At 42.7% G+C, this 25051-nt stretch overlaps 1 protein-coding gene across 1 annotated transcript; it reads right to left on the reverse strand.

The window, feature by feature from the left end:
- Window positions 1–20968: 20968 nt before the first annotated feature.
- LOC131978742 (trace amine-associated receptor 13c-like) lies at window positions 20969–22291 on the reverse strand. Its single transcript, XM_059342474.1, has 2 exons — window positions 22119–22291; window positions 20969–21785 (listed from the first exon to the last, which is right to left on the reverse strand). The coding sequence occupies exons 1-2, from the start codon at window positions 22289–22291 to the stop codon at window positions 20969–20971; spliced, it is 990 nt and encodes a 329-aa protein (XP_059198457.1).
- Between the last annotated feature and the right edge of the window lie 2760 nt (window positions 22292–25051).

Consider the following 25051-nt stretch of genomic DNA (forward strand, 5'->3'; position numbering starts at 1 on the left):
GTTCTGGTGGCCTACTATGGCAGAGGATGTCCGGGGGTACGTCTCAGCCTGCCCCACTTGTGCCCGCAGCAAGACATCCCATCAGCCCCCATCTGGTCTGCTGCGGCCCCTCCCCGTACCCAGTCGTCCATGGTCCCACATCGCGGTCGACTTTGTGACTGGTCTCCCCCTGTCCCAGGGTGACTCAGTCATCCTCACCATTGTGGACCGGTTCTCAAAGTCTGTGCGGTTGGTGGCCCTGGCGAAGCTGCCAACCGCAGGGGAGACTGCAGAGCTGCTGACTGCCCATGTCTTCAGGCTGTACGGGCTCCCCCAGGATGTGGTGTCTGACCGTGGTCCCCAGTTCACCTCGAAGGTGTGGCAGGCCTTCTGTGGGGGTATTGGGGCCACGGCAAGCCTCTCATCCGGCTACCATCCCCAGACCAACGGGCAGGCCGAGAGGACAAATCAGAGTCTGGAGTCGGCACTCCGCTGCATGGCTTCCCTCCATCCATCCTCCTGGAGCAGGGACCTGCCCTGGGTTGAGTACTCCCTGAATGCCATGGTCAGCGACTCCACCGGCCGGTCACCTTTTGAGTGCTCCCTGGGGTACCAGCCCCCCCTGCTCCCACTCCAGGAGGCTGATGCTTCGGTCCCGTCTGTCCAGGCTCACATCCGTCGGTGTCGGCGGGTTTGGGCCTCGGTGCGCTCGGCTCTGATCCGTGCTACGTCGCGGGCCGCTCGGGGTGCCAACCGGCGCCGCTCCCCTGCACCTGAGTACCAGGCCGGCCAGCAGGTTTGGTTGTCCACTGCTGACCTCCCCCTCCACGTCCCCTCCCGGAAGCTGGCGCCCAGGTTCATCGGTCCCTATGTCATCGATCGGGTGATCAACCTTGCGGCTGTCCGGCTGGTCCTCCCCCACTCCCTTCGGCGTGTCCACCCGGTGTTCCACGTCTCCCGGGTCAAGCCCGTCGTCACAAATGCTCTTGTGCCGCCGGCTCCTGCTCCGCCCCCTCCTCAGCTGGTGGATGGTCACCCTCAGTGGGCGGTTCGGCGGCTCCTTCGGGCCCGGCGCCAGGGCCGGGGGTTCCAGCACCTGGTTGACTGGGAGGGGTATGGGCCTGAGGAACGGAGCTGGGTTCCCAGGTCGCAGATCATGTCCCCTGCCCTCCTCCGGGACTTCTACAGGGCCCACCCTGATGCCCCGGGTGGGCCCCGGATGGCCGCACCTGGAGGTGCTCGCTCGGGGGGGGGGGGGTCCTGTTACGGCTCCACCCACACCCTCCTCCTCTGCTCCTTCACACCCCTCTGTTCCGGCCTCAGCCACTCCCAGCACCTCAGCTCGCTCCCAGCGGGCACTCCTCAGACACAGCTGCAACAGGTTGAGTTGACGAGGTGAATGAGCCGGATCACTGCACATCTGCTGCCACTCTCCAATCAACCCCTCTGCCTACAAGACTCCAGCTCTCCTGCCAGTCATCGCCAGATCTTCCCTGATTGTTACCTGGCAAGTACCTTGAAGAGAAGAGAAGTGTTTTGTTGCTGTTGCCTTTTTGCCCTTTTGGCTTTTTGAACCTTTTTGCCTCCTTGCCTTGCTCCAACTCATATTCAACCTCTCTTCCCACAGATCTCCCCTCTCCAGCAGTGATCCGGCTTGCCTGCCCGTCAACCAGCCCAGTCACCTCACCTGCTCTTCACCTCCAGCTCACCTCCAGCTCACCCAGCCTTTTCCCCCCACATCACCCTACTAATAAAACCCTGAACTCTACTAAATCCTGCCTCCTGTGTTGTGCTGCAGCACACTATATATTATCCACCGGGCTTCTTCTTATTCTTTCGTAGCTTCCGTGTTTTTTCCGGTCGACTACTCGTCCCGGAGTTTTGGTCATACATACACTAAAAAGGTATCAAATTGACCGGCTCGGCCATGACAAGTGTGCTATGACTTTTCTAAGGGTTTCGGCAAATGTTTTTCAAATTATTCGGCAAAAATCCCCCCAATGTTACCATATGGAGAGGCTAGAGTAGATTACATCATAGCTAAAGTGGAGAGGAAGAGAACAATTTGTCAAAAAATGAAATTGGAAACTGCGCTTGAGATTGCAGATGCCACTCTTCAGAAATAATTTATGGGTAGAAATGTAGGAAATTTGTCTTCTTAGTCACATTTGTCTGCTATAGCTGTCAGAGTTATAGTTTGGGGCTTGGGATGCATAGATGCACCACCAATATGCACCCATAGCCTCATAAACCGCCATGGTAGAAAGGCACGAAAATTTCTAGAGGAAAGCAAAGGCACCAGTTACTTCTGAGCGCTCTAAAAAAAATCTTAATTTTTTTCCAGAAAACACACATGTAGACATCCAGGAGGAACTCAGGATGCTCAAAGTGAAGTCGGTTCAATGATAGGAGCTAAGGTTTGGCCAAAAGTGCTATTTGTTGGATGGGAAAGTTTGCCAATGTGTGACTGCAGTCTCAGAAATGCTTTCCAGTTTTGTAGACTTTTGTCTTCTTTCTTCTTTAAATAATGAAAATAGTTTACCAAAGTTGCCTGTGGGAATTTTTTTTTACCTCAGTACCCAACAAGATGGTTGTGTCTGTCAGTTAAAAGAAAGAAAACAAACTGATACTGCTGCATGTGTTTTTTTCTTACAGAACCAAACAAGGTATAAAATGTATTGTGAGTTCTGCGTAACGTTACCCCTTACTATTTACACATCTGATGAGGTGAGGTCCAGATTTCTTCCCTTTTTCTAATGTCTCTAAGACTTTCAAAAGTAAATTTGTGGCTCAAAGTTGAGTTGAAAACTTTCTGAGGGAAGCTGCAGAATAGGTTGATAATTCTCTGGTGATTTGTGGCTGGCAGCGACCCCCTCTCACAGTACACATGGTAATTGAATTTGTTGTTATCCAAAACACTATTTTTTTATTAAATATTGAACTCCAAACAAACAATCACTAAAAGTAATGACAGACACAATATCAAATAGAAATAAACTGTATAGTCATAATTGCATAAGGTGTTGAAGTGTGATAGCGGCATCATGTGTTTATGCTGAAGCTTGTTTTTCTTAACACCTCTGATGGCAGTGATACCTCAGAGGTTGAAATGTCGTCATGTGACTAATCCATGCAGGTGTGAACAAAGTGTTGTCTACAGGGGTTCAGTACACCGCCATCAGGAGCAACTAATGGGCAGAAAAACATTGTTCATAGAGAGGCAGATTAAATCTAATGGGACCTAAGTAAGTGTGTGTGTGTGTGTGTGTGTGTGTTTGTGTGCAAATGTGCTTGTTTGCTATGGGTCAATGCCAATTTTACAATACACTCTGGCATTAAACCCAAGTCATCAGGAAAAAAACCTTTGAGTACTTTTTTATTCAGTTTAGTTTTGAGTCCCACATTAGAAACATAACTAAGAATGCATTTTATCGTCTGAAGAACAGTGCCAGAGTGCGACCATTTCGCTCTCATTAAAGAGACATTAATGTGTGGAGGAGCTATGGTGTATGTTTGTTATTTTCATAAAATGTTATTAAGTTTTATTTAAAATGATTGTATGGTTTAAACCAGGCAAAAGAGCAGTTGTTAAAACCAAGAAAACCACAGATCCTTGAGCAGAAGCACTGATATTTATCCACAGAATAAAATCAGGTTAAAAACAGGGGTCAAAGATTAAAAATGGTAGGACCGGGGGGCTGGTAAAAGGGTGTTAAAATGAGGGAAGCTAAAAACTGAGGGCAGAGGGAGTCCATTAAAACAGTCTAGAGTCTTATCTGCAAAGGCAGGGGCTGCAGCACTCGGGGCGCCAGTGGAAGTCGATCTGTCGCTGTAGAAAGCGTTGATACACTCCGCGCTCGGTCCTTCGGCCTCTTCACCCCGCTGCACTGCACCGTTGTCTTCCTCAGGGCGTTGACCTCGAGATATCAGGAGAGCAAGACAGCAGTCACTGCACCTTTAAACACACGTACATACAGCGGGTCACACTTAGTCGTAGATCACTACTCACGTAGAAGGAAGAGTATCTCATCCGCTTCTTCATGGGGCCTTCTAACAATCAGTCCCTGGCTTCTCCGTCCAACAGCTCTGGCGTGGTCACTGGGATCGGTCCCCTCTGTTCCTGCTTCGGCTTCCTGCCCTTTCCGCTGGATCGGTCTCTCCTCCCGTTTCCTCTTGAAGCTTGTTTAAAGTCCGCTAATTTTACGCTCCACAGATGCAGGCGATTACGCCGTGGGGAGTCACATCCATATGGGCTTTTCAGAATAAAATCACAATACACTCCTGGTGTGCAATACATGCAATATGAACATAAATAAAAACTACACACTAAAATCAGAAATATTGTAAATTAAAACACACTGGGAACTTAAAGACACACAATAAAATCTTACTTAACCCATGTGAGAAATGCACACATTTATCACCTGCAGTATCGCCTACTCTAATGCTCTACTTTCTGGTCTCCCAAAAAATAATATAGCTCATCTGCAATTACTTCAAAACTCAGCAACATGTTTGTTGACCAGGACTCGAAAGAGACCACATATTACAACAATTTAAAAGTTTCTGCATTGGCTGCCTGTTTAAGTTTAAAAAGTTTATAAAGCTCTTAATGTTCTGCTGTATTTACTCAAATAGTAGCCGGGGCTTATATTAATAAAAAATCTGTTTTTGGACCTGGCTAATAATAGGGGCAGGCTTTTATTTGAATGGGGCTTTTATTAAAAAAAGAAAATCAGAGCAGCTCTGACTGGCACTTTTTAGAGTGTTTTACACAGCGCATTGTAGCCAGTTACCCGGATTTCAGCCATATTGGAAGTACTCAAATGTAAACAAACAATGAACAGCACGCTGAATGTTCATTTTAAGCAGGATTTGAAATGTCTAAACTACTAAATAGCCCAGAAAAACGTGCGTAAACGGCTCACCTTTACAGAGAATGACTAGGACAGCGGTACACTTTGACATAACACCTGTAAGACACCCGGCTTAAAAAAGAGGCCGGCTTTCATTTACTGAAAATAGTTTTTACACCAGGTTACTAAATGAGGCCAATCATTAATAGGTGCCTGGCTCTAAATTGGGGGGAAAAGGTATGTGCTATTTATTTATCAGAGAGGCTTTTAGCCTATGAATCCTGAAAGTCAGAACCTAAACACTCGGTGACCTTTCATCACTATGGACCACACCTCTGGAACAACCTTCCTGAAGACCTGAGGGCAGCAGAGAATGTTAATATTTTAAAAATACATGTTATTTGTATGAAAGGTGCTACACAAAGTTTGATTGATTGATTGATTGATTGTCATGAGTTATTTTTTAAATTAAAAATACATTTTGTTTTTAAATTCAGTGTGTACACATACATTTTAGAATGTTTAATAATTACAATTATTATTAGTATTATTATGATATAACAATTATGGTCATCATAGAAATTATTTTTATACAGCTTATATCGATATCGGTAAATGTCTGTTATAATTATTTAACAGCAATGTTAATATAGGTTATCGTATGGCCAATTTTTTAAATTTTATTTTTTTATCAGTGCATCCCTAATATAAATACAAAATAATAATAACAAAAAAGATCTTTGGGCAAAAATATATGCAATTTGTACATTGAGTATTTCGTGTGGCCCACACAGGCAGACCTGTGATACAGTCAAAAATACATTTGCAGATCCCACACAGGAAGAAGGCCACAGCCTGTGTTTAAATAAAACTGCACCAGAAGTGAATAAACAGCTATGTTTACTGTTACAAACACCCCAAAGATGTGACTCTCAAACAGACCTGCAGAGATACAACACATCCAGCATCTACATCTGTCTCTGAGAGGGTTCAGAGCAGTTTCCTCACACATCATGTGCATGGGAGAGAGAATAGTCAACAAGGAGTCAACAGTTCAAAAAGGTTATCTCTTGACTTCATGCTCTTCTGCAGATTAAGAACACTTCTGATAGATGAGCAGACTAAATCTTTCTTTTTTTTTAAATAAATCATAAAATGTGACATCAAAAACTCAAAATGAATAAAAACATAGGAGAGGAGTAAAAACACAGAAATATTATTTTGTTCTCACCAATTTCTTGACGTCATCCTTCCATAGCTTCTCTACAGTATGTTGGCCTCACAGGAGCCAGGCTGCAGTATCTGAAGAGTAACAATATGTCTAACTGTTTTCCTGAACCAGGGGTAAAACAAGGCATAAATCAGAGGGTTTAGACAAGAGTTAAAATTGTAAAGATAGTTAATAAAGGACATAGTTGAACGACTCATGGAATCATATCCTCCCATACTTCCAAAGTAAGTTGGTGTGAAACACATTAGAAACACAACTACCAAAACACCAAGAGTCCTGGCTGCTTTCAGCTCAGATTTCTTTGCTGTTTTAGTCACTGAAATCTGCTTTGTGACAGCTGTAATGTGAGAGCGCATGGCACGAGCTTGAGACACAGCCACAACAAAGACTCTCGAATATAAAACTATAATGGCAGTAACAGGAACAAGAAAGCTTAAAACAAGTTCAAGGTAGGCACCGACATAATTTGTTAAATTATCACAATATCCATCGCAGTGAGAAGTGATTGCTTGTTGAATAAGAAGTAAATTAAAGGAGTAACTATTGGAGGCAACAGAACAGAACCATGAAAGACAAACACAGACTCTAACTCTATTCATAGTGATTCTGGTGGTGTAATGTAGAGGGTCACAAATAGCCACATAGCGGTCAACTGATATGAGCACCATGTTTACGACTGAAGCAGAGAAAATTATGTTAGACAAACACTTATAAAGGGAACACAAAAGGTCACCAAACAACCAGCAATGTGATTTTTCTAGTGCATCTGCTGGCATCACCAGGAGGCCCACAACACAATCTGAGACAGCCAGAGAGAGGAGGAGGATGTTGGTGGGTGTGTGGAGCTGCCTGGAGGAAAAGAGAAAAGCATCATTCTACAAAACACTCCTCATGACAAAATGTATAAACTATTACAAATATTGATGAAAATTGATTGAAGAATTTAGGTTTTCTGTTCAGCAACATATATGGTGAACATATCTAAGTGTTGATGATTTAAATAACAATATAGAGGTCACAGTGTTTTTTGCGTTAACGTGCAGTCAGGAGGACAGAAGATAATACTAGTGTTAGAGCAGCAACATTATTCACTACCAGTTCAAAGACAATTCTTCTTCATCTACAGCTGTTATTCACATGTTTAAAGTACAAAACCTGTAAAGAGAAACAAAAAAGTTAATCTCTGCCTGAAGTGGGAGATTGAGATGATGATGAGCAGGTTGAGGACCGCAGTGAGCACAGAGATGGAGTACAGTGTAATGTTTATAAACAATGTTTCAGGCCAAGGAGACGGTGGCATCCAGCAGGAGAAATTGGGGAATTCTGGGAAACAAGGCACCCAATCATCCCCAGCCTCCATCTTCAGAGATCTGCAGATAGCTGCAGCTCTGGCAGCTTTCTGAACAAAACTGAGTCATGTAACTGATTTACTTCTCTGTTACTTCTCATAATCCCACCCCTCCTTTTCCCCTCTGTGTATTTTGGTCTCCGATGTCCCTTCCCTCCTCACCTCACACCATCATCTTCATCACTTTCCCCGAATCTCTCTTTCTCTCTGTCTCTCTCTCTCTCTCTCTCTCTCTCGCTCTCTCTCTCTCTGAGTGAGAGCGTGTTTGTGAGAGTGTAGCGCTGGGAATTTTAAAAAAATAAATAGTTGCATTGCTTTTTTTTTAAAAACAATTTAAAAAAAAACAAATGAAAGCAAACCTTAAAACACTAAAACAAGAGCAGAGTCTCATGTGCGGTTGAAAGCCAAGGAATAAAAATAGGTTTTAAGATGAGTTTTAAAAATGGACAGTGACGAGGCTTGTCTGATGTGCAAAGGCAGCTTATTCCACAACTTGGGGGCTGCAACAGAGAAAGATCTGTCCCCTCTGAGCTTCCGTTTTGACCTCGGTACCTCCAGGAGCAGCAGATCAGCTGACCTGAGGCACCGAGCAGGAGCGTAGGGGTGGAGGAGCTCAGAGAGGTAAGACGGGGCGAGACCATTTAAAGATTTAAAAACAAATAAAATAATCTTAAAATGGACTCTAAAATGCACAGGCAGCCAGTGGAGGAAGGCCAGGATGGGAGTTATGTGCTCCTTCTTACGAACTCCAGTTAAGAGGCGAGCAGCTGCGTTCTGCACCAACTGGAGCCGTGCGAGGGAGGACTGGCTGACTCCAAAGTACAAAGAGTTACAGTAATCCAGCCGAGTAACAAAGGTGTGGATTACTGTTTCAAAGTGCTGGTGCATAAGAAAAGGCTTCACTTTAAATCAAATCAAATCAATTTTATTGATATAGCCCAAAATCACAAATCACAGATTTGCCTCAAAGGGCTTCACAGACTGTACATGGCACAACATCGTCTGTCCTTAGACCCTCACATCGAAGGTTGAAGGGGGAGAGGGAGCGAGGATAGAGAGAGACGGTTGAAAGAGAGACAGAGAGGAGCAGGAGTTCTGGGAGGGCCACAGCAGCAGGTGATGAAGCGCCACCATTGGCCCGTAGTGATGGTGAGTGTAGAGTGGACCAGGAGAGGAGCATTCCCATCTGGGGCCCAACCAGATCCACAGCAGTGAGACCAGCAGGAGTGATGCCGAGCAGGACCACAGCACGACACCCTGTGGAAGAGAGAGCAAAGAAAAGTGCTAGTACTCTGGGAAAATAAAAGCTTGTGTCATGTATTATTGGGACATCAGAGAAAGAGAAGAAAAGAGGGGCCCGGTGTATCATGTCCCCCAACACATTGGGCCTATAGCGGCATAACTAGGGGCTGGTCCAAGGCAGGCCTCAGCCAGCCCTAACTATAGGCTTTGTCAAAGAGGAAAGTTTTAAGTTTACTCTTCAATAAAGAGAGGGTGTCTGCCTCCCGTACTGAGACTGGGAGATGATTCCACAAGAGAAGAGCTTGATAACTGAAGGCTCTTGCTCCCAATCTAGTTTTAAGGACTTTAGGAACCACAAGTAACCTAGAATTTTGGGAGCATAGTGCTCTAGAAGGGTAATATGGCACTATGAGGTCTTTAAGATATGATGGTGCCTGACCATTTAGAGCTTTGTAAGTAAGAAGAAGGATTTTAAACTCAACAGGAGAAATAGGATCTCTTTTCTTGGTTCTTGTCAGTACACGAGCCGCAGCACTTTGGACTAACTGAAGAGTTTTGAGGGATTTATTGGAGCAGCCTGACAGTAAGGAATTACAGTAATCTAACCTTGAAGTAACAAAAGCATGCACTAATTTTTCTTCATCCTTTTGAGACAGGATGTGTCTAATTTTTGTAATATTACGTAGGTGAAAAAATGCAGTCCTTGAAGTTTGTTTTATATGGGAGTTAAATGACAGATCCTGATCAAAGACAACTCCAAGGTTCTTAATGGTGGTATTGGAGGCCAGGGTAATGCCATCGATGCTTATTAAGTCTTTAGATAATGAGTTCGAAGGTGTTCGTGTCCGAGCACAATCACTTCCGTTTTTTCCGAGTTTAGCATTAGGAAGTTGTGGACCATCCATGGAAAGATAATTTTCACCTGGATTGATTGATCTATATAACTGAGTGTCATCTGCATAACAATGAAAGTTAATTGAATGTTTTCTAATTATATTACCTAGAGGGAGCATATAAAGGGTGAATAAAATTGGTCCAAGCACAGAACCCTGTGGAACACCGTGGTTAACACCAGTGCGCACGGAGGATTCATTGTTCACATAAACAAACTGGGAATGGTCTAATAAGTACGATTTAAACCAGCCCAGTGCCATTCCTCTAATGCCAATTACACGTTCCAGTCTATGTAATAGGATACAATGGTCAATTGTATCAAATGCAGCACTCAGATCTAGCAAGACAAGGACAGAGACAAGTCCTTTGTCCGAAGAAATTAAAAAGGTCATTTGTAATTTTTACCAATGCTGTTTCTGTGCTATGATGAGTTCTAAATCCTGACTGGAAGTCCTCATATAAACTATTGTGTTGTAGAAAATCACAAAGCTGATTTGCGACTGGTCTCTCCAGGACCTTAGAGAGGAAGGGGAGGTTAGCTATTGGTCTATAGTTTGCTAAAACTCCAGGATCTAAATTATCCATTTTGAGAAGAGGTTTAATTACAGCTACTTTAAAGGATTGTGGCACACAGCCTGTTAATAATGACAGGTTGATTGCATCTAAGAAAGAAGTACCAGTTAAAGGTAGAACCTCTTTAAGCAGCCTTGTTGGGATGGGATCTAGGAGACAGGTTGACGGTTTAGATGAGGAAATCATTGAGGTTAGTTGTTGGAAAGTGATGGGAGCGAAGCGATCTAAATATTTATCAGGGTTTGTACCCGTTTCTAAGGCTCCTGGGTTTAAAGATGCCTCAGTACCAGTTAATGGCAGGATGTAGTGAATTTTATTTCTAATAGTTATAATTTTCTCGCTGAAAAAGCTCATAAAATCATTACTAGTGAGGGCTATAGGAATGAATGGGTCAATAGAGCTGTGACTCTCTGTCAGCCTGGCTACAGTGCTGAAGAGACATCTAGGGTTGTTCTTATTTTTCTCAATTAATGACGAATAATAGGCTGATCTGGCTTTACGGAGGATTTTCTTATATGCTTTAAGACTGTCCTGCCAGGTTAAAAGAAATTCATCCAGCTTAGTTGAATGCCATTTCCTTTCGAGCTTTCGTGAAATTTGCTTTAGTTCACGGGTTTGAGAATTGTACCATGGAGTTAACTTTTTCTGTTTTATTATTTTCTTCTTTAGTGGGGCAATAAAATCTAGCATCGTTCGCAATGAATCTGCAGTACTGTCGACAAAATGATCAATTAGGGAGGGACAGAAGTTAACATTGTCGTGCTCCAACATAATGGAGGACTAAGAGTTAAAGTTAGGTGGAATCACTTCCTTGAACTTAGCAACAGCACTATCAGATAGACATCTAGTGTAGAAACTCTTGCTTATTAGCAAGTAGTCCAGTAACAGGACTTCAAAAGATATTAAGATACTAAGGCTATCATTATCAACGTCGACATGAATATTAAAATCACCTACAATAATTACCTTATCTGTAATTAGTACTAGACTTGACAAAAACTCAGAGAATTGTGATAAAAATTCTGAATATGGACCGGGAGGCCGGTAAACTATGACAAATAGGATTGGCTGTTGGATTTTCCAGGTTGGGTGTGATGGGTGTGAAAGACTGAGAACAAGGCTTTCAATTGAGTTATAGTTTAATTTAGGTTTTGGGGTAATTAGAAGGTTTGACTCATACATCGCTGCAACTCCTCCTCCTTGGCCTGTGCCACGAGGGATATGAGTATTAATAGTAATAATTTAGCCAGCTGCCTGATCTGGAAAAAGCTGGATCTAACAACAGCACTTATCTGACGATCTAATTTAAATAACTGTCCATCTTAAAGCCTAAATTTGTGACATTACAAAATTGACCTTGTGACCTTACAAAATCTGCCAGAGGGCCCAAGTCAACAGGAGGGGTCACACAAGAGCCACTAGGGCCAAACACCATCACTTTTGTCTTCTTCTCATTGAAATTCAAAAAGTTCAAGGCCATCCAGGCCTTGATGTCTTTGAGACATGACAGGAGCGGTGTGAGGGAGAAAGCATCTTTTCGTTTCAGCGCCACATATATCTGACTGTCATCAGCGTAGCAATGAAAAGGGATGCCGTGCTTTCTCAAAATGGAGCCCAGAGGCAGTAAATACAGAGAAAAAAGCAGGGGCCCTAAAATCGACCCCTGTGGAACCCCATACAGCAGCGGAGCGGGGCTGGACTCCGAGGTACCAAGGCTTACATTCAAACTTCTGTCGGTCAGATGGGACTTGAAACTGGGTGACCGTCATGGAAAAACCAGACAAAAAACTAACAAAATGGAAATGGCTACTCCCTCAGGTGTCCTACAGAGGGGAGGGTGTTGGTAAATAATCTTGTAGCGTCCCTCCTGTGGAATCGCCTGATGTGTGTGGACCCCCCCCCAAGCCTTTTGGCCCAAATCCAGAAGAAAATGGTCTTTTTTTTCCGAGGGGGGGGGGGTTCCACTGGGTGCCACAGGGGGGGCTGTATTTACCTAGAGAGGAAGGGGGACAGGACCTCGTTCACTTGGCCAGTTCAACAGCCACTTTTTTATTTGAGTTCATCCAACGCGGAGCCTGACCAGCTGTATCTTCAGACATGAGTTACCTGGGGCTGGATGCTGCTCTGTTTTTAACCGAGGGTGAGACTTCATTAAGAATCTCCTTTCCATAAGGACTTTTGAAATAACTGCAACTCTGACCTTATCTGCGCACCAAAGTTGCATTAATTAACGCAGACTTCATTGCAACTGCCAGAGAAAGCTTCACCTCAAAAACAAGGACAAACCAGCAACTTAATTTCCAAGGCAGCAAATTATTGAAAGTCAACCTGACACTTCCTCCCTCCCTGCCTCCATCGAAAAAGGATTTCCCCCCTTCTCAACTGGATCTGTGAGTAATGTAACTGGGCTTAGATAAGCAGTCAGCAAGGACTTTAGTATAAAGGATTTTACCTGTAATCAAAGTTGTATGTTAACCTTGCTTTATACAGACAGTCAGTCTTATGTGCAACTAACTTACTAACCTTTGACCTGCTCACACACTGATTTACACGTAATATACTTTAAATTAACTGTAACCAAACACAGTTTTGCAGCTCTCACTAGGCCAACAGGCAAGGCCTGGTTACCCCTTCACAGCTTGAGTCCTTTGTGTGAGGAGCTTCACCCCTAAGCATGAGATTCACACAAGTGTTGCTCAGGTTCATCCCTACATATTTGATATCCTTATGGGAGGGATAGCATTTATGATAACGCCCTTTTATTAACATATTTGATGCCCTGTGCAAGGTCATCATTTATTCATAAAAGAGCCATCCTTAATTCCCAACAAGTATCTTCCCAGGATCCAACTGTGGGTGATGAGTGCTCAGGAACAGGGAACAAAGTCTTTTGTTTGGCGTCTACCATGTGACAATGGTGACGCTGTTGGGAATTTAGGATGCTTCTGTTCTGAATAAATGATGCCTCTCCTTAGCAACGTCTAGGCTATCGCTTCTGTTATTCCAGCGAACTGAGACGGGACTGATTAGGTGCTGGACAAAGGGCGGGTCTCAGGCTTACACACTCGAACTTCCACATATACAGACATGCATATGTCGCCTTCGGTTGCTCTGTCCCCCAGCGACAGGCGGGTCTGTGTCGAGCGCATCAGTGGTGCTGCTACAGGACCGCATGGATGTTGTGAATTGTATTATGCCTATATTTCTGAGTTTTTTTTCATTGTTTTTTTCCTCCTTTCCTCTCCTCATGTGTGCTGTATTTCTCTTTCTTCCTCCCTGTCTTCCTGTCCTGTTTACTTCTGTCATACTGTTTGTGGGTGTTTTACACGTTTGGACGGGTTGATGGCTTATCTCGTTGTGCTTGTACTTGTTACTCTGTGCAATGACAATAAAGGCTATTCTATTCTATGTGACAAATGCACCCTTTTATTACCTGCAGGATCGCCTACTCCAATGCTCTACTTTCTGGTCTCCCAAAAAATAATATAGCTTCATCTACAATGGGGCGGCTGTGGCTCAGTTCGTCCAGTAACCGGAAGGTTGGTGGTTCGATCCCTGACCATGGCAGCCTACGTGTCGAAGTATCCTTGAGCAAAAGGAACCCCAAATTGCTCCCAATGCAGTGTGAATGAATTCCCAGTGTGCCCTGGTAGCTTTGGCCACCAGTTTGAATGTGTGTGTGAATGAGTGTGTCTTTTGCTGATTGAATTAGGCATTGCCGTGGATTATTGAGATATACAGAAAATGGTGACAGCTGTCCAATGCCCAATAAGGCTGCCAGACATGATTGAAGCGATGCCCAGAGCAGAGCTGTCGGCACTCATACAGAAGTCACAAATCGCAATATGGATAAAATCTTGTATTGTATTGATGGCCTATTATGGACAAGACGGGTAGCCATGGAAATTGCATGTGGCCACTCGCCTGAGCCCCCCCACACACACACACATACACACAAAAAAAACAAATTCCCCTGAAAGTACACTGCAGCGAAACGCTCACCTCCTCAAGACATCTTTTTGCTGTCTGCTTCTGCCTTCTCTGGCAGTTGCCTTGAATTTTCCGTTCATAATTCAACCTTGATGCGCAGAGTAGATCAGAGTTGCAGTTGTTTCAGAATTATTTCTTGGGAAAGGGGATTTTCTGGAGAAAGTCTCACCCTGAGCGGGGGATCTCTGGAGGGGTTGAGAAAGGAGGTGGGCGCTAGTGAATCTAGGCGTCTGGGTCACCACCTGAAGGAGATGGAGGTGTTGCTGCTGGGCCAGCAGTAGAGAGCGAAAGATCAGAGGTGGAGATCTGGTCTTTACAGGGTACCACCTGCACTGTCAAAGGTCCCTTGACCAATGAGTTGGCCTGTAGGTGCCATGAACGCAGGGGATCCTGGGAGAGAGGCATCTCTCTGTTCCTTGTCAGATGCCCAAAATGGAAGGGAGATCTCTGACTGTCTCTTGTCAGACTATGAAAATGACTAGACTGCGACTGTCGCACAGCCACCTCATTCAAATGATGAGGCGCAATGAAAACTTTTAAAAAGGGATCTTTCAAAAAGCCGGACAAGAAACAGGATGAATTTTTTTACAAAAGAAAACTTACTCAAACAAAAATCACAAACTAGGCACTAAACGGGGCCGAGCAGAGTGGAGCCATCTGAGGGAGGCACCATCGGGGGAGCTGGTCACGCTGGGTCCAGCAATCGTCGGCTGCCACCGCTGAAGAGAGTGTCCGACAACTGGCCGTTGACTAATGAAAAGGGGCATGGTCAATCAAAAGGGGCGGAACAATCGATAACCAGTTAAACAGGGACTCTGTCCTGAGTACACTGACACCTCATACAAGTCTGTACAATAAACGGTTCATTCGTAAGGAAAAGGGGCGTGGCTTAGAAAATGGACCAATAACAATAGGGTACTAGTACCCTTGGTGCTCGGTCCCTAATAAAAATAATAATAAAATAACCAAACGTAAAACAATAGGGACTTCGGAGGTCATTGCCTGCTCGGGCCCTAATAAATATTAATTCGAAAAACAATAGGGACCTCGCAGGAAATTAATTCTCGGGCCCTAATAACCACAATGACAAACAAGGAAGGGGTTTTAAAAATAATTTAGTTAATTAAAAACAAGTTTCTCTAAAAGTTTGCTTGAAAATAGAAGATGGGATACTAGTCTGCAGTTATTAAAAAGTGATGTATAGAAATGTATATAAATTATTTAGTTCCCAAAGGGGTTTAACCATGGCAGTATTCAAAGCAGAAGGAAAGACACCCATCTCAAGACCAGCTCTTTTGCCCCGCTTCCTGGTTCTCAGCCGGGGGTTAGCATTGGTAAACCCTCGGAAACCACTGGTGTCCATGGTTCCGATTAAAACGTCCTCGTAAAAGTTCAGCTTTGGCTCAAATTTAGCCATGTTATCCCGTATGTGGAGGAGAGCCATTCTCTCATATTTGATAATCCCAAAAACATAATCCACGCGTAAACACAGCACAAACAATCATACTGACAGACAGAGCAACACCAAGTCGCCATAGGACGGCGCCATGACGCTCACTGAAAAACAATCTGAGTCGGAGGAGGACCGAGAGGTGGGTCGGGGTTTGACTGATTGATGGGTGACAGACACTTTGCTGAGGCAACGGCAACACAACGCCAAATAACTTTGTATTATGAATAGTGTAGATATTCTTTCAGTAGCTTGAAATGTGTCGTTAGCGCAGCACATGAGACTATGCAAGACAGATTAGAGTGTGTTTGATGAAGTCACCTTGCTTGGACGGTGATAGATTTGTGCCAAACTGTCATTATAGCCCGTCCGAGTCAGGCTCGAATTAAAACCACCACTGATGATGAATGTCATCAAAAGATGCTTTTTTTCTCTAAAGGCGCAGGTGTCGAAGCTGTGTTGACAGGAAAGCGGCAGACTCGAAAACCGTAAAACCAACTGGGGCAGTGCAGGCGGGGCATCAAGGCCTCTGTGGCCTCGGCAGATATTAGAGGCGGTTTTACCCTCAATTGTAGCCAAAGATCAAACTGGCTTTATTAAAGGTCGTCACTCCTTTTTTAACATTAGACGCCTATTTAATATTCTTTATGGTCCCACTCCACCTGATATTCCAGAAATACTATTGTCACTCGACACTAAGAAGGCGTTTGATCAGGTGGAGTGGGATTATCTCTTTTACACTCTTAAACAATTTGGCTTCTGTGAAAAATTCATCTCCTGGATTAAAGTTCTGTATTCTTCTCCACTAGCAGCTATCCGAACAAACAATAACCTCTCTCCTTATTTCCCTCTTCATCGTGGCACCCGACAAGGCTGTCCCCTGTCACCTCTCCTATTCGCCATTGCGATTGAGCCACTAGCCTTAGCATTACGTGACGAAAACTATACAAAAGGAATACAGAGATATGGCTCAGATAATAAGGTGTCCCTGTATGCTGATGATATGCTTTTATATCCGTCTCATCCTTTAACTAGCTTACCGAATACCCTGAACCTGCTTCAAGAATTCGGCAAAATATCGGGATACAAAATTAACCTACAGAAGTGTGAAATTATGCCAGTGAATACAGCAGCTAAGCAAATTAACTTAACTAGGTTTATTCCCTCTTAAAGTTACTCAGCAAAAACTCAAATACTTAGGAATTTGGATAACACATACCTTCAAAGATATATTCAAAGCTAATTTTACACCACTATTAACCCAACTTAAGCAAGATTTGGAACGCTGGAGTTTACTCCCCCTGTCACTAGGAGGCAGAATAAACATAATTAAAATGAATGTTTTGCCTAAATTTTTGTATATGTTTCAGTGTATTCCCCTATACGTATCTAAATCCTTTTTAATGTCAGTGGACAAGTTGGTGTCAGGATTTATATGGAACAAGAAAAATCCCAGAATACGGAAAAGGATCTTACAACAACACCGTAAACACGGAGGATTATCCCTTCCTAACTTTCAGTTTTACTATTGGGCTGCCAACATTAGATCCATGCTGTTTTGGAAAGACTCTCCATCTGGTGCCTCTAACCCTGAGTGGTTACGAATGGAAAACTCCTCTTGTCTTCATACTTCTTTACACTCACTTTTATGCTCAAAACTCCCCCTTTTGGAGCCCATATCTAAATTAACTTTGAATCCAGTTGTAAAACACTCTTTTAGAATTCTGACACAATTCAGACGAAGTTTTTCTCTTAAGGATCTACCCACCTGTGCTCCTATAATAAAAAATCACCAGTTTACGCCATCAATTATGGATGGTGTTTACCATGAATGGTCTAATAAAGGAGTCATCAAAATAGAAAATGTATTCATTGATAATACCTTTGCATCATTCAACCAATTAATGGTTAAATTTAACATTGCAAACGCTCATTTTTTTTAGATATTTGCAGCTCCGTAGTTTTATATAAACATCATTTACTCATTTCCCATCCCAGCCGCCTAATTCCCTCTTAAATTCCATTCTGAAGCTTAATTCCGGTTCCAAAGGGACTATTGGGAACATATATTCCTTATTTAATACATATAACTTGGAGCCTCTGACATCGTTAAAGACTCAATGGGAGGGCGACCTGGGGTTTGAACTTCCTGAGGAGATCTGGGAAAGAGCTTTAGATAGAATACATTCCTCTTCAATCTGTTTACGACACACAATTATCCAGTTCAAGGATATGCATCGCCTTCATTGGTCCAAAGTGAGACCTTCTAGAACCTTCTGCCATGACTGCCATATTTGGAATAACTCCTCAAGATACTCACCTCAACCGCCAGGCAAAGAATATGATAGGTGGAAGGAGAAACTTTCCCCAACCTTTAAGATGTGGATCAATGATCTTCTACACCACTTGGTATTAGAAAAGATTTGTTATTCTACAAGAGGATGTATTCAAAAAAATTTTGCAATTTGGAAACCCTTTTTGAATTATATAGAAAAATTAGATGTCACTAATATTGGTGCTCTATATGACTGATCCTGTATTCTGTATAATCTGTAATCCATAAGGACCCTCGTTTATCTATTGATTTCTTATTTACCTGTGTATCATTCTATTTTGCTTTAACTACTATATCTGTTATTATTTTACTTTATTATTATGTATTTATTTATATATACGTATATATAAATTGAAATTTTAATCTTATTATTATTGTCTTTTTTTATTTTTTAAATTGAACACAAGTTCAATTAATACTAGGTTGTCGAATGGTACAGTAATGTTGTTGCAGGGATGGGGCTCTGTTGGAGCGAGGGGGGAGGTGATGTTTATGTTTATATTGTATTTGTATTATTGCCAATCATCTATATTTCTGAATGTATGTACTTTGTACACTACCTCATATGCATAAATCTCAATAAAAAAGACTTGGAATAAAAAATAAAAAAAATGGTAGGACCGGGGGGCTGATAAAAGGGCGTTAGAATGAGGGAAGCTAAGAACTGAGGGGCGAGGGAGTCCAATAAAACAGTCTAGAGTCTTATCTGCAAAGGCAGGGGCTGCAGCACTCGGAGCGCCAGTGGAAGTCGATCTGTCGCCGTAGAAAGCGTTGATACCCTCCACGCTCGGTCCTGCGGCCTCTTTATCCCTCTGCACCGCACCGTTGTCTTCCTCAGGGCGTTGACCTCGAGCTATCAGGAGAGCAAGACAGCAGTCATTGCACTTTTAAACACACGTACATACAGCGGGTCACACTTAGTCGTAGATCACTACTCACGTAGAAGGAAGAGTATCACTCTTCTTCATGGGGCCTTCAAACAATCAGTCCCTGGCTTCTCCGTCCAACAGCTCTGGCGTGGTCACTGGGATCGGTCCCCTCTGTTCCTGCTTCGGCTTCCTGCCCTTTCCACTCGATCGGTCTCTCCTCCCGTTTCCTCTGGGAGCTTGTTTAAAGTCCGCTAATTTTACGCTCCACAGGTGCAGGCGATTACGCCGTGGGGAGTCACATCCATATGGGCTTTTCAGAATAAAATCACAATACACTCCTGGTGTGCAATACATACAATTTGAACATAAATAAAAACTACACACTAAAATCAGAAATATTGTAAATTAAAACACACTGAGAACTTAAAGACACAATAAAATCTTACTTAACCCATGTGACAAATGCACACATTTATCACCTGCAGTATCGCCTACTCTAATGCTCTACTTTCTGGTCTCCCAAAAAATAATATAGCTCATCTACAATTACTTCAAAACTCAGCAACACGTTTGCTGACCAGGACTCGAAACAGAGCACATATTACAACAATTTAAAAGTCTCTGCATTGGCTGCCTGTTTGCTTCAGAAGTTTATAAAGCTCTTAATGGTCTGCTGTATTTACTCAAATAGTAGCCGGCGCTTATATAAATAAAAAATCAGTTTGGGACCTGGCTAATAATAGGGGCAGGCTTTTATTTGAAGGGGGCTTTTATTAAAAAAAGAAAATCAGAGCAGCTCTGACCGGCACTTTTTAGAGTGTTTTACACAGCGAATTGTAGCCAGTTACCCGGATGTCAGCCATATTGGAAGTACTCGGATGTAAACAAACAATGAACAGCTGAATGTTCATTTTAAGCAGGATTTAAAATGTCTAAACTACTAAAGAGCCCAGAAGAACGTGCGTAAACGGCTCACCTTTACAGAGAATGACTAGGACAGCGGTACACTTTGACATAACACCGGTAAGACACCCGGCTTAAAAAAGAGGCCGGCTTTCATTTACTGAAAATAGTTTTTACACCAGGTTACTAAATGAGGCCAGTCATTAATAGGTGCCTGGCTCTAAATTGGGGGAAAAAGGTATGTGCTATTTATTTATCAGAGAGGCTTTTAGCCTATGAATCCTCTCCAACACTCAGGACTTTTGGTAGTGGCCTTTTAATAATCCCTAAAGACAGAACCTAAACACTCGGTGACCTTTCATCACTATGGACCACACCTCTGGAACAACCTTCCTGAAGACCTGAGGGCAGCAAAGTATGTTAATATTTTAAAAATACATGTTATTTGTATGAAAGGTGCTACACAAAGTTTGATTGACTGATTGTCATGAGTTATTTTTTAAATCAAAAATACATTTCGTTTTTAAATTCAGTGTGTACACATACATTATAGAATATTTAATAATTACAATTATTATTATCATTATTATGATATAACAATTATGGTCATCATAGAAATCATTTTTATGAAGCTTATATCGATATTGGTAAATGTCTGTTATAATTATTTAACAGCAATGTTAATATCGGTTATCGTATCAGCCAATTTTTTTTATTTTATTTTTTATCAGTGCATCCTTAATATGAATACATAATAATAATAACAAAAAAGATCTTTGGGCAAAAATATATGCAACTTGTACTTTGAGTATTTTGTGTGGCCCACACAGGCAGACCTGTGATACACTCAAAAAACATTTGCAGATCCCACACAGGAAGAAGGCCACAGCCTGTGTTGAAATAAAACAGCACCAGAAGTGAATAAACAGCTATGTTTACTGTTACAAACACCCCAAAGATGTGACTCTCAAACAGACCTGCAGAGATACAACACATCCAGCATCTACATCTGTCTCTGAGAGGGTTCAGAGCAGTTTCCTCACACATCATGTGCATGGGAGAGAGAATAGTCAACAAGGAGTCAACAGTTCAAAAAGGTTATCTCTTGACTTCATGCTCTTCTACAGATTAACAACACTTCTGATAGATGAGCAGATTATATCTTTCTTTTTTTTATAAATAAATTATAAAATGTGACATCGAAAACTCAAAATGAATAAAAACATAGCAGAGGAGAAAAAACACAGAAATATTATTTTGTTCTCACCAATTTCTTGATCTTTCCTTCCATAGCTTCTCTACAGTATGTTGGCCTCACAGGAGCCAGGCTGCAGTATCTGAAGAGTAACAATATGTCTAACTGTTTTCCTGAACCAGGGGTAAAACAAGGCATAAATCAGAGGGTTTAAACAAGAGTTAAAATTGTAAAGATACATAATAAAGTATACAGTTGAATAACTTATGGATGATTCATATTCTACTGTCATATTGCCAAAGTAAACTGGTGTGAAACACATTAGAAACACAACTACCAAAACACCAAGAGTCCTGGCTGCTTTCAGCTCAGATTTCTTTGCTGTTTTAGTCACTGAAATCTGCTTTGTGACAGCTGTAATGTGAGAGCGCATGGCACGAGCTTGAGACACAGCCACAACAAAGACTCTCGTATATAAAACTATAATGGCAGTAACAGGAACAATTAAGTTTAAAACGAGGTGAAGGAAGGCACCGGCCTCATGTATTAAAGCAAAACAATCTCCATAGCAGAAAGAAGTGTGTTCTTGTTGTTGAAAAATATGTAAATTAAAGAAATAACTATTGTAGGCAACAGAACAGAACCATAAAAGACAAACACAGACTCTAACTCTATTCACAGTGATTCTGGTGGTGTAATGCAGAGGGTCACAAATAGCCACATAGCGGTCAACTGATATGAGCACCATGTTTACGACTGAAACAGAGAAAATGATGTCGGACACAAACCTATAAAGAGAACACAAAAGGTCACCAAACAACCAGCACATTGACACATCTGCTGGCATCACCAGGAGGCCCACAAGAAAATCTGAGACAGCCAGAGAGAGGAGGAGGATGTTGGTGGGTGTATGGAGCTGCCTGGAGGAAAAGAGAAAAGCATTAATCTACAAAACAAATCTCATAACAAAATGTATAAACTATTACAAATATTGATGAAAATTGATTCAAGAATTTAGGTTTTCTGTTCAGCAACATATATGGCGAACATATCTAAGTGTTGATGATTTAAATTACAATATAGAGGTCACAGTGTTTTTTGCGTTAACGTGCAGTCAGGAGGACAGAAGATAATACTAGTGTTAGAGCAGCAACATTATTCACTACCAGTTCAAAGACAATTCTTCTTCATCTACAGCAGTTATTCACATGTTTAAAGTACAAAACCTGTAAAGAAAAAAAGTTAATCTCTGCCTGAAGTGGGAGATTGAGATGATGATGAGCAGGTTGAGGACCGCAGTGAGCACAGAGATGGAGTACAGTGTAATGTTAATAAACAATGTTTCAGGCCAAGGAGGCGGTGGCATCCAGCAGGAGATATTGGGGAATTCTGGGAAACAAGGCACCCAATCATCCCCAACCTCCATCTTCAGAGATCTGCAGATAGCTGCAGCTCTGGCAGCTTTCTGAACAAAACTGAGTCATGTAACTGATTTACTTCTCTGTTACTTCTCATAATCCCACCCCTCCTTTTCCCCTCTGTGTATTTTGGTCTCCGATGTCCCTTCCCTCCTCACCTCACACCATCATCTTCATCACTTTCCCCGAATCTCTCTCTCTCTCTCTCTGAGTGAGAGCGTGTTTGTGAGAGTTTAGCTCTGGGAATTTTTTGTTTTCCAAAAATTTCAATTTTTGAAAACCGACAGCCTTAAATATCTTGGTGTCTTCCTTGGAAAACTCAACTCAACTCAACTCAACTTTATTTGTAAAGCACCTTAAAAACAATCACAGCCGCAACAAAGTGCTGATACACACGAAAATAAATAGTTGCATCTTTTTTTTAAAAACAATTTTAAAAAACCCAAATAAAAGCAAACCTTAAAACACTAAAACAAGAGCAGAGTCTCATGCGCGGTTGAAAGCCAAGGAATAAAAATAGGTTTTAAGATGAGTTTTAAAAATGGACAGTGATGAGGCTTGTCTGATGTGCAAAGGCAGCTTATTCCACAACTTGGGGGCTGCAACAGAGAAAGATCTGTCCCCTCTGAGCTTCCGTTTTGACCTCGGTACCTCCAGGAGCAGCAGATCAGCTGACCTGAGGCACCGAGCAGGAGTGTAGGGGTGGAGGAGCTCAGGGAGGTAAGATGGGGCGAGACCACTAAAAGATTTGAAAACAAATTAAATAATCTTAAAATGGACTCTAAAATGCACAGGCAGCCAGTGGAGGGAGGCCAGGATGGGGGTTATGTGCTCCTTCTTACGAACTCCAGTTAAGAGGCGAGCAGCTGCGTTCTGCACCAACTGGAGCCGTGCGAGGGAGGACTGGCTGACTCCAAAGTACAAAGAGTTACAGTAATCCAGCCGAGTAACAAAGGCGTGGATTACTGTTTCAAAGTGCTGGTGCATAAGAAAAAGCTTCACTTTAAATCAAATCAATTTTATTGATATAGCCCAAAATCACAAATCACAGATTTGCCTCAAAGGGCTTCACAGACTGTACATGGCACGACATCGTCTGTCCTTAGACCCTCACATCGAAGGTTGAAGGGGGAGAGGGAGGGAGGATAGAGAGAGACGGTTGAGAGAGACAGAGAGGAGCAGGAGTTCTGGGAGGGCCACAGCAGCAGGTGATGAAGCGCCACCATTGGCCCGTAGTGATGGTGAGTGTAGAGTGGACCAGGAGAGGAGCATTCCCATCTGGGGCCCAACCAGATCCACAGCAGTGAGACCAGCAGGAGTGATGCCGAGCAGGACCACAGCACGACACCCTGTGGAAGAGAGAGCAAAGAAAAGTGCTAGTACTCTGGGATAATAAAAGCTTGTGTCATGTATTATTGGGACATCAGAGAAAGAGAAGAAAAGAGGGGCCCGGTGTATCATGTCCCCCAACACATTGGGCCTATAGCGGCATAACTAGGGGCTGGTCCAAGGCAGGCCTCAGCCAGCCCTAACTATAGGATTTGTCAAAGAGGAAAGTTTTAAGTTTACTCTTCAATAAAGACGGGGTGTCTGCCTCCCGTACTGAGACTGGGAGATGATTCCACAGGAGAGGAGCTTGATAACTGAAGGCTCTTGCTCCCAATCTAGTTTTAAGGACTTTAGGAACCACAAGTAACCTAGAATTTTGGGAGCATAGTGCTCTAGAAGGGTAATATGGCACTATGAGGTCTTTAAGATATGATGGTGCCTGACCATTTAGAGCTTTGTAAGTAAGAAGAAGGATTTTAAACTCAATTCTGGATGTTACAGGGAGTCAGTGCAGCGAAGCTAGAATGGGAGAAACATGATCTCTTTTCTTGGTTCTAGTCAGTACACGAGCCGCAGCATTTTGGACTAACTGAAGAGTTTTGAGGGATTTATTGGAGCAGCCTGACAGTAAGGAATTACAGTAATCTAACCTTGAAGTAACAAAAGCAAGCGCAAATGTTTCTTCATCCTTTTGAGACAGGATGTGTCTAATTTTTGTAATATTACGTAGGTGAAAAATGCAGTCCTTGAAGTTTGTTTTATATGGGAGTTAAATGACAGATCCTGATTTGTTTATTATATCTATTTACCTAGAGAGGAGAGGGGACAGGGCCTCATTCACTTGGCCAGTTCAACAGCCACTTTTTTATTTTAATTCATCCAACGATTCCTGACAGGGCCGTCAGACCTGGTGTGGAGGAGCCTGACCAGCTGTATCTTCAGACATGAGTAACCTGGGGCTGGATGCTGCTCTATTTTTAACTGATCCGGCCTTTTAAATTTTAAGTGGGTTTTCCCTGTTTTATCAGGGCGTTTTTAAATCTTGGGGCCTTTTTAATGATCAAAAAGAAAAAATGTCCACCTCTCTGCACTGGTTGTTGAAGTTGCCTTCTGTTCTGTTGTATGCTAACCTAGCGAGCTAGCAAACTGTAGTTCTATATGTTAACTCAGCTCCACCCTCTTATGCTAATATGCTCCTGGCTTGGAAGACCAAGGTGGTTGTTATGAACTATGCAAGGTCTGTACCCAAATGCAAGACTTAAGAGGCAGGTATCAGTGCAGACACAAATCCTTTATTGATTTAGCTGGAGTAATGTGCAGGGAAGGGTTGAGTATGTTGGGATCTTACCAGAGTTGAATCTTGGGTTCATTTGTGGACTTAAACATTTGTGGATTAAATGCAGCTTTCTGAGTCAACTCAGAAAATGGCAGGTCACCGC

The sequence above is a fragment of the Centropristis striata genome, chromosome 10 (assembly GCF_030273125.1).
Source record: "Centropristis striata isolate RG_2023a ecotype Rhode Island chromosome 10, C.striata_1.0, whole genome shotgun sequence".
NCBI lineage: Eukaryota > Metazoa > Chordata > Actinopteri > Perciformes > Serranidae > Centropristis > Centropristis striata.